The sequence below is a fragment of the Coregonus clupeaformis genome, chromosome 32 (genome assembly GCF_020615455.1).
Source record: "Coregonus clupeaformis isolate EN_2021a chromosome 32, ASM2061545v1, whole genome shotgun sequence".
Taxonomy (NCBI): Eukaryota; Metazoa; Chordata; class Actinopteri; order Salmoniformes; family Salmonidae; genus Coregonus; species Coregonus clupeaformis.
In genome coordinates, this window is record NC_059223.1 from 6,109,229 (window position 1) to 6,120,070 (window position 10,842).

The 10,842-nt window shown below is 40.7% G+C and overlaps 1 protein-coding gene across 1 annotated transcript; it reads left to right on the forward strand.

Moving 5' to 3' along the window:
- The first annotated feature begins 824 nt into the window (after positions 1–824).
- On the forward strand, positions 825–5,400 carry LOC121548342 (semaphorin-7A-like). Its single transcript, XM_041859780.2, has 8 exons — positions 825–842; positions 1,078–1,256; positions 1,426–1,534; positions 1,666–1,837; positions 2,674–2,789; positions 3,576–3,721; positions 4,793–4,869; positions 5,000–5,400. Exons 1-8 carry the CDS (start codon positions 840–842, stop codon positions 5,398–5,400), a joined length of 1,203 nt encoding a protein of 400 aa, XP_041715714.2. The 5' UTR covers positions 825–839.
- The last annotated feature ends 5,442 nt before the right edge of the window (positions 5,401–10,842 follow it).

Genomic DNA, 10,842 nt, shown 5'->3' on the forward strand with positions numbered 1-10,842 from the left:
TGAGTATCTGAGAGGATGTTGGTTTTATAGTACAGTTCATTACTAAAGTTGCACATAGAATAATTTGCATACAACCATGTAACACAGTTTTGTTTTGTACTTCAGGACTGTCACTATAACATCACTGTTTTACACAAGACTAAAGATCCAAACCAACTGTTCCTGTGTGGAACCAATGGACAACAACAGACATTGTGCTGTTACATGGTATGGGACATACTTTTCATTATATAAGTATACATTACTTCTGATACTTTTTTGCCATTGGCGTGTTGACACAAAACTATTCCACTGCAGAACCCATCAGACGACCCGTTTAACTGCACTCGATCCAAGGGCATCCAAAACATTAATCAACACATAAATGAAAGCGAGCCATCGCTCTTCATTGGTGAGGAAAATGTCTCATTGGAAAACATGACTCTATAATATGACCTAATGTTCATGACTGGTTATTGAGCTAATGTGTTGTGTCTCCAGGTTCTGCTGAAGTAGAGGAATTCTACACCACTCACTCAGGCAAAGAGGGTTCCGTGGGGATCCACAGGTTTGGGAAGAACAGACTATGGACAGAAAAAAGTGGAACAGGTATGGATCAGGGTGAGAGAACAAGGCGTGGCCTGACATTGTTTTGTTTAGTACTGTATATCTGATCAGACTGTTCATTGAATGTAATTATTTCTCCTGTTCTTTTCCTTAGAACAGAGATATGTGAGTTTGGTGGCTAGCGGGCAGAGAGAGGATCGTCTGCAGGACAGACTATACGCCTTCTACATAGAGAAGAACCGAGACCTGAGTTTAGACTCTGATCTCTGGGTTCCCGGGTTGCTCAAGTCTGCATGGTAAGCACTACAAACATGAATGTAGAACATGAATCATGCCTGCACTGTATGTAATCACCAGTGCTGCAGTTTAGTTCAGAAAATATTTGTAGATCTTTCATATGTGGCACCACTCCATTTCTGCCCATTTAAGCCCTTAATTAAGACTATTTTCATTGGGGGGCTCCTTTAAGTGGTGTGTGCACTTGCCCACTGTGATTATCTTAGCATGTCCGTGGTTGGATGTGTGTTCCAGGCCGATCTTGGAGGACCTAAGTCCTATCTGCAGTTCAGGTGGACCTCCAAGTTGAGTACCAGGCTCTTCTGTGGAGACCATGACAGCAGGCTGTACTTCACCCAGCTAGTGGACGTGAACACTGTTCTGGGAGACAGGTGGCAGGATACCAGGGTCTACGCACTCTTCAGGAATGGCTGGTAGGACGACATGCTGTAGATAGATCATAATGGACCTTAGTAACATACACAAATCAGCAATAACAACATAACAGGCGCTTCACTGAAAGCAGATGTTGTGAAACATTGTGAAAGAGATCTTTAGTAAGGGGTATAGTTGAAACTTGCTGAGCTCTGTGTCTATCCCTAGGGGTATGAGTGCTGTATGTGTCTACACCATAGCAGATATTGACCGCATCTTTAAAACTTCCAACTTCAAGGGACACACAGGGCCCGTTACAAACCCACGACCTGGGGAGGTATGCTCAACAATATACTCAACTTTCTAGTCAGCTCTACTCCTTTACTCTGTATGTCTACAATATTGGACTGTATTCTGTGTATATCTTTGTATGTTGAAGTATACATAAAAGTGTCCATCCTCTTGTAGTGTGTTAAAGACAGCACTAAACTCCCCATAGAAGTCCTGAAGATGGTGGACAAGCGTTCAGAGATGGAGGAGTGGGTCACCAGTGGGCCTCTCCTGGTCACTCACCGCCATTACCACCACATCCGCATGGATAGAGTCCAAGGCAAATGGAATGTCCTGTTTCTGTCTCTAGGTGAGAAGTTTTGATCTCTAGATGATGAATCACAAATGATCAGTCTGAAAGGAATGACGGGAAACCTTAGCCTTCGGAGATGTTTGGAGACCTTTAACATACACCTCTTATGACCCTGCAGCAAGTGATGATAGGGAGCTGTATCGTGTTTATGTACAGTAGGAATGTGGATGAGATGAGAAAGTTTCCATCTTATAATCACACCAGTTTCAAGAGACAGAGGCTTTCAGAAGGTTGAAATACTATTGACCATTCATGGTACTAGAGGGTGTAAAATGACACTTTCTTTCACGCTGACTGACTGACACTGATCTTTTGTAAGGTGTAAAAAAAAAGGCCTGTCTGAACAGTTTATTTTGAACTTTAAAAAAGAGAAGTAACTAAGTGGAAGTATAGTCTTATCACACTGTGCTAGGAAACCAGAGTTCCCATCATTGCACTCAAATTGGCACACAGAGACTTAACCCTAACTTGAGATTCACGCCTGCACAACAGTTTGTAGGGTGTGCTTAGTGTCAGAGAAGTACAACCCGGACATGAGACTGATGAATGTAATTGAAGTACAGTATCAGAAGCATTACTGTAGCAATAGTCATAGATACTCATAGATATGTATCCTCGGGGTGAGTCTATGCCCCACCATGCATCTGTACTGTGAGTGGTATAATATATGACTGGAGGATGTCTCAACGTTATGATGAAACATTTAAAGGACTGTTGACATTTCTTATCCACACCTTTTTTTTGTAATGTTTGACTCTCACTCATATCCTCAATGATCGGTGACTGCTGTTTGACAATGGCTGTGTGTGTGTGTGTGTGTGTGTCTACACTAGAGAATGGAGGGATTCATAAGGTTCTGGAGAGGGATGGTCAGGCCTTCGTCATCGCTGAGTTACAACCTTTTTACTACAGGGCACACGTCCTCAGTATGATGTTACACTCCTCAACGGTGAGTCAAGGAACACAGCCCACACAGAAACCTCCCCATTGAGATCCAACAGTGGTAGCAATGTAGTAATAAAACATGGAGTGGAATAGACAATAGTCAAAGAGATCCCTTTCATACCATGTTTTAACATGTGGATCAGTTATTTGATCATGGCTGAACGTTTGATGATTCAACTACAGATGTTGTTGTCCTTTAAAATGCATTCCATCTGCATATCATTTGACGGCATTGTGGATTTAGTTTAATAATAAGTATTGGCCACAGGTTTGAAATTGCATGCCTCATTCAAATACACAGAATGTTGTAGGCTGTTACATTATATCCATCTCCAATGCGCCCACATCGGAAGGTGGTTTCCAAAATCTGACCACACTTTGTCCCAGAGGTCTGAACGGGAGGAGAGAGATAATAGACATGAACAACTGCAACCATAACACCTATATTTATATCTCTATAATAATATTGTAGAAGAAGTGGTGTTCTAATTGTAAGCCAGTAACTTTCTTCTGCAGTCAACAGTCATTGTTCCAGTATTCCCTACAATATTAGAATAAAGGGTTCCAATAGGGTTCTTCGGCTGTCCCCATAGGAGAACCCTTTTTGGTTCCACATAGAACTCTTTTGGGTTCCATGTAGAACTCTCTGTGTAAAGGGTTCTACATGAAACTCAAATGGGTTCTACCTGGAACCAAAAAGGGTTCTTCAAGGGGTTCTTCTATTAGGTTCTAGATATCACCTTTTTTTCTAAAAGTGTACTTGTAATGTTCTTGTGGTGTTGTGTTCCAGGCAAAGCTGTATGTGGCCTCCAGCAAAGAGCTGGTTCAGATTGGCCTGGGCAGCTGTGTTCAGTATGGAGCCCAGTGTGAAGACTGTGTCTTGGCCAGAGACCCTTACTGTGGCTGGGACGGCCATCGCTGCACCACAGCTACAAAGTAAGACCAAGCACAGCCTGCTTTCAGCTTATAGCATCCGCTGTATAGATATTTAATGATAGTGATTTGAAAATAGATTTCTCATTAATGGTTATCAACATATTGGTTTCCTCTCTGTGGTTTCCTGTGAGCCTTATACAGTTTTGTTTTAACACTTCATAGTGTTTGTCAAAAATGCAAATATAGAGTGGTGCATTAGTTTGGCCATTATGCTAGACCTTATTTTCCATCAGTTCAGCTCAACATGGCCAGAGGTAGTTTTTCCAGAATGATGTTGTGACACTCTGGCTCTATGGACTTTTATTTTTGAGCCAGGGTTGTTCATTTCACTTGGGTGTATTTCTATGTTGGTTAGTCTAGGTTGTTTTTTCTATGTTTGGTTGATGACTCCCAATCGGAGGTAACGAGTGTCAGCTGTCGGCTCGTTATCTCTGATTGGGAGCCATATTTATACTGTGTGTTTTCACCTTGGGGTTGTGGGTTTTTGTTCCGTGTTCCAGTGTTGTATGTTCTGTCGGTGTCACAGAGGACTTCACGTATCGTCATTTGTTGTTTTTTCGTGGTTGCTTTAATTAAATAAAGTCATCATGTTCACTCCACGCGCTGCGTATTGGTCCGCTCCTTCAGACGATCGTGACAGATGTATACACACATGGCCCTTGTTCAAACAAATGTGGTGTCAGATGAGGCCATGAAAGCAAACAAAATATACTTCATTTGATTAAACGTGACATACTTACAAGTATGTCTGCAGTGTGTGTCAGAGGAAAATGTTAGTTCTCACTTCCTCACTCTGATCCCCACCTGCTGTTAAAAAGTATACTACACTTCCTCCTCTACACTCCCCCCAAACATGCACACACGCTACACACACACGATACTACACACCACCTTGTCGTGTAGTCAAATGCTCTATGCTCCGTTGGTGTGATACTATGTGGTTTCAGTACAGCTCCTCTGTTTCAAAGAACTATCTCTCTGCCAACCACAAGGTAGATACCCTACTGTACAATAAACCGGTACATTTGCTGGTTGAGACTCCTTGACTCATATATTCTTGTCTTTTTACAGTGATACAATTCAGGATGTGGAGAATGGGAACCATCAGGTATGCAGCAACATATCCAGAGGATTTACTGCAAGTAAAGGTGTGTAGTGTGTTACAGCCATCCTTGTATAAATACAAACCCCTTATTATGACCAAGTACTATAATAAAGGATGGATACCATCCACAATGGTTAGCTATGGAAGTCTAAAAAGCAATGTTTTGCTCTTAGATTACTTTCCAGGGTCATCAGTTGGCGCTGAAGATGGAATCAGAGTCCCTCTATCTTCAAAGTACTTCCTCCATTGCCCAACCTTGTCCAGCCACGCTGAGTACAGCTGGAGGCACCATGGCAACACCACAGCAACGCCGTGCATCTCCACAAAGTCAGAGGACCAGTGTCTCCTGCTAATAGAGAGCATGGGCCCTGAGCAGCAGGGAACATACAGCTGTGTGTCTGAGGAGAGGGGGCTACCGCAGGACCCTGGTGCAGTACCAGTTACAGCTGGACAGGGGGGTCACAGGCCTGGCCTCTCACCACCTACCCTTTCCTGGTCTGGGTCTGGTACTACTACTGGTCCTGACTTTGCTCTGCTAGCATCAGCTCTATGGACTATCACCCCAGCCCTATGACCGAGCTGACTTGACTTGGACATGCCTGTCAAAAAACAGAACGCTGTAGAAGTTAAAGCAACTGCACTTGTGTTGAGTTAAGGATTTATCTGGAGGAATTGGCCTCATGTGTTTAATTATCGTGCTATGTTTTCTAATATGAAACTTTGCAGGAGTTTGAAATATTTTATGTGACAATCTGAATGTTCAGTATATTGCAAAAACAGACAAATACTTTTTTAATTTAATGTTACATTTTAGAAATATATATTTTTTACTTAACTTAAGTTTCTTGCTAACAGCATTATAGTTGTAAATATATATATATATATTTTGATGTATTACTTATTGATATGTATTATTAAATGATTCATATATAATTAGAGTGAGCTACAAAGGTATTGGGAGAGTGACACATGTTTTGTTGTTTGTACTCCAGGAAATTATACAATGTCTATGAGGTTAAAGTGCAAGGGGACGGGGGACGGGGGGACGGGGGACGGGGGACGGGGACGAGGCTGGCTGGCTATGATATTTGTGCGTCTGTAACTTTCTCTCTCATCATTATTCACGATTAATTCAGGACTATCTGTAATCATCGTAGAATCAACATGAATGTAGAAGTGTTTAGATACATATTATTATGTACAATAAAAGTGACTCCAATATCCAAAGTGATGGAGTACAGAGCCAAAACAACAAAAAAGCCCAAGCTTTAATGATATCTCTAGGGAAAGATAGTGTTTGTTTTTTTAGATACAGTGCAGTGAAAAATTATTTGCCCCCTTTCTGATTCTCTATTTTTTGCATATTTTTTATACTGAATGTTATCAGATCTTCAACCAAAACCTAATATTAGATAAAGGGAACCTGAGTTTATAAATAACAAAAACAAGGTATACTTATTTAATTTAATTAACAAAGGTATGCAACACCCAATTCCCCTGTGTGAAAAAGTAATCAGTCTCTCACATCGCTGTGGAGGAATTTTGGCCCAATCTTGCATGCAGAACTGCTTTAACTCAGCGACATATGTGGGTTTTCAAGCATGAACTGCTCATTTCAAGTCCTGCCACAACATCGCAATTATTTTTCACACAGGGGCATTGGGTGTTACATTACTTTGTTTATTAAATGAGTATGTAATTGTTATTTGTTCACTCCGGTTCCCTTTATCTAATATTAGGTTTTGGTTTAAGATCTGATAACATTCAGTATAAAAAATATGCAAAAGTAGAGAGAATTTGAAAGGGGGCAAATACTTTCACGGCACTGTATCTGTGCTATCCACACTGCTGACTTAATGCTTAGATCTCTGTGGTGTAACAGATGGAAAGGTTTGAGTTGAGTTGGAGTAAGTGTGAACATGAGTCAGACATTGAGGAGTGAAAGATGAGTGTTATTATAGGCTACCCCAACTTTTTCTGTTTCCTATTTCTATCATGCTAAATATTAGCCACTATCAGTATCGACCACCAGTAGGCCTAATAACTTACAATTTACTGTTAGTTCCCTTCAGTTGGTATAGCCTACATTATCATTCTATTTAATTACATTGTTTTTTTTACCTTCATTTGCTTCCTCTGTAAACGCGATCACGGCCATGTGGTTGTTGATGAGGATCATTAGTAACAGTTGATAATATAAAATAAATACATGTAGGCTAATTAAATCGTTATGGAGCTGAGCGCAGACCAAACCATATAACAGTTTGAACTTGACACATGGTGCAATACTTGGCCGTGGTTAGTACAGGCAATAGATGAGGGTATAGCCTACTATTGCACACTATTCTCCCTATTGTAATTCTATGTACACTAATATTCCAACATTACCATGGGTTAAAGAACTGAATGTGGCAATTTTCAGAATTCATCAAACCACTATTTGTTATTCATCAAACCTGTTTTTTATGATTCATACATACTTTCATAACCCCAAAATGTGCCTAAATAAGAGTATTTTTTAAATCTACCAGTTGGTGTTGAAACAGAGACTAATATGTCTTTCCCTATTTTCCTTATTCGTTCTCTCGATGTATTCTAGCTTGTCACAAAATTCTAATTAAAGGTACACCGTATTTAAAGGGATGGCTTAAGAAAAATGTACTGAAAACCCTGTTGAATGAAAACTCCATGAAAAAATCTGTTGGCCAGCAAGTGGTAGGGTTTTCCGCAGTTGAATTACATGTATTCTGCACACACAAGGGAACCACGCCTACAAAGCCCACTATGCACCTTAATAAGATACGTCTGAATACCAACTACTGATAAGTGCGTAGGGAAGGCGTGAGTAAGAAAGGCGTAAAGTCTGAATCGGGCCCATTGTGAAGAAATACCAGAAAATGTTTGAGGGTTATCCACCGATACTTAAATCTTATGACACCTCTCACTGTGAGAGCCATCTATGAGCAGGCTTAATCCATGCTTGAGTAACAGACAGTTTAGGTGAGTGTAGCAATATAGGTCTCAGCTGGCACATGGTCTTTATGGAACGTTATCATATGAAGTGGGGGAAGCGGTTAGTATTCAGGAACTCCTTATGTTTTTACACAGACAAAATGTTATCAACTATTTTCATGCCTCATTCCTGCGCTTATGAGTCCATTTCTCTCACTAATCTCTACGGTGCAGCTGCTGAGACATGGCTCCAAGTCCTGTATCATTCATGTGCCAGTGAAAATGTACAGTACCAGTCAAACCTTTGGACACACCTACTCATTCAAGCGTTTTTCTTTATTTTTAAAATTTTCTATGTTGTAGAATAATAGTGAAGACATTAAAACTATGAAATGACACATATGGAATCATGTAGTAACCAAAAAAGTGTTAAACAAATCAAAATGTACTTTATATTGGAGATACTTCAAAGTAGCCACCCTTTGCCTTGATGACAGCTTTGCACACTCTTGGCATTCTCTCAACCAGCTTCATGAGGTGATCACCTGGAATGCATTTCAATTAACAGGTGTGCTTTGTTAAAAGTTAATTTGTGGAATTTCTTTCCTTCTTAATGCGTTTGAACCAATCAGTTGTGTTGTGACAAGGTAGGGGTGGTATACAGAAGATAGCCCTATTTGGTAAAAGACCAAGTCCATATTATGGCAAGAACAGCTCAAATAAGCAAAGATAAACAACAGTCCATCATTACTTTAAGACATGAAGGTCAGTCAATTTGGAAAATTTCAATAACTTTTAGCTTTTAACTTTTAGTTTTCAAGTGCACTCGCAAAAAACATCAAGCGCTATGATGAAACTGGCTCTCATGAGGACCGCCACAGGAAAGGAAGACCCAGAGTTACCTCTGCTGCAGAGGATAAGTTCATTAGAGTTACTAGCCTCAGAAATTGCAGCCCAAATAAATGCTTCACAGAATTAAAGTAACAGACACGTCTCAACATCAACTGCTCAGAGGAGACTGCGTGAATCAGGCCTTCATTTACATTTTAGTCATTTAGCAGACACTTATCAAGAGCAACTTATAGTTAGGTCATTCACTAGGTCCCCCCGTGTGGTTCTGGGATTTTTGCTCACCGTTCTTGTGATCATTTTGACCCCACAGGGTGAGATCTTGCGTGGAGCCCCAGATCGAGGGAGATTATCAGTGGTCTTGTATGTCTTCCATTTCCTAATAGTTGCTCCCACAGTTGATTTCTTCAAACCAAGCTGCTTACCTATTGCAGATTCAGTCTTCCCAGCCTGGTGCAGGTCTACAATTTTGTTTCTGGTGTCCTTTGACAGCTCTTTGGTCTTGGCAATAGTGGAGTTTGGAGTGTGACTGTTTGAGGTTGTGGACAGGTGTCTTTTATACTGATAACAAGTTCAAACAGGTGCCATTAATACAGGTAACGAGTGGAGGACAGAGGAGCCTCTTAAAGAATAAGTTACAGGTCTGTGAGAGCCTGAAATCTTGCTTGTTTGTAGGTGACCAAATACTTATTTTCCACCATAATTTGCAAATAAATTCATAAGAAATCCTACAATGTGATTTTCTGGATTTTTTTTTCTCAATTTGTCTGTCAATTACAGGCCTTATTAAATGGGAGAACTTGCACAATTGGTGGCTGACTAAATATTTTTTTCCCCACTGTAGCTTAGAGGAGTTGTCGATTTGGAGGGTATTCAATGGTTTTCCCAGCTAAAATCACTTCTTTTTTTTTAAGAGCAAAAAGTGATCCAGAGGTTGTGATACAGAATTATCCAATAATCCTCACATTATGCTCTGACAAGCTTCAACAAAAAATGACAATGACTTCTTTTCAAAGTCCACAAAGCAGTTAGTTTGGCTGACCCATGCTGAGTTGCTCCATTCCACAGCTGAAACGATGTCTCATTCAGTGAAGTGGCAGGTACTCCGGGCCATTATGGCGATGTGATGTGGATATCTCGATGACTTCTCAACAATACCCTCTTTCTATTCTGTAATCTCTTCAGGACAGTAATCCCTTCTCCCTTGCAGAGAGGGGGAGGCTGGTGGGGTGGTGTAGGCACGCTACCTGTGAGCCAAGTGTCAGTGAAGAGAGGTTTGTTCATCCTGCAGTTTTTATCTCTGGCCAGGTTTCTCTCATAGCTGCAGTCTTGTCCCAGCTCCCAACTCTCCCCACTCCATGCCCAATACACACACACGATCAGCACAATTCCCCCTCCCTTTCTTTTGTGACCTGCAAGCTGTCACTTCCATTAGCAAGTTCCCGGTCTGCAGACTGCAGAGATGTACCCTTACTCACTCTGCTGCAAACTGCCTGCACACACACTTTCTCACTGCCATTCAGAGAAGCAGTGAACTCTTCACTGGCCGATGGCCAGCATTTACCGGTAGATTGCATTCAGTGTTCACCTCAATTACTGCTATGGAATAAAATGTGTGTGCGTGTGTGTAAAAAAAGAGAGGAGGGGAGTGTAGCAGTTCAATGTCTTCTGTATTGTCCACATATAGGAATGTGATAATATGAGCTAGAATATCAAGTCTTTCATATCTTGTAGGACTACTTTATTAACAATGCTGCAATGCTGACTGGTGTTCCATTCCACTCCACATTCTATCCAGATCCAAATGACACTATATTTAAAATGGAGATACACTGAGTGATAGAATGTTCTAATGATTGTCAGTAAAAAACAAAACATGTTTGCTGGTGGGGAAAACCCTCAAACCTATATCATGTAATCCAAGGACTGTAACATCAAACAACTGAGAGACACCGGGTCATCACTAAACTGTGACAATGCTGCCATCTATTGGTCAGCAGTAAAAAACACTATTTTACCCCCCAAACCAATAAAAACATGGATTTTTCCCACTGAGGAAATACTCTGGTTCACTTACTCCTTTCACCTACTAAAAGGCTCATTGTTGTTTAAAGGGGAATGGAAACACTTTAGGAAGTACAGCTAAGCAAAGATATCTATTCAATCCACTAATACTAAACATGTGCATTTAACATAGAAACATCTCTATTTTTTG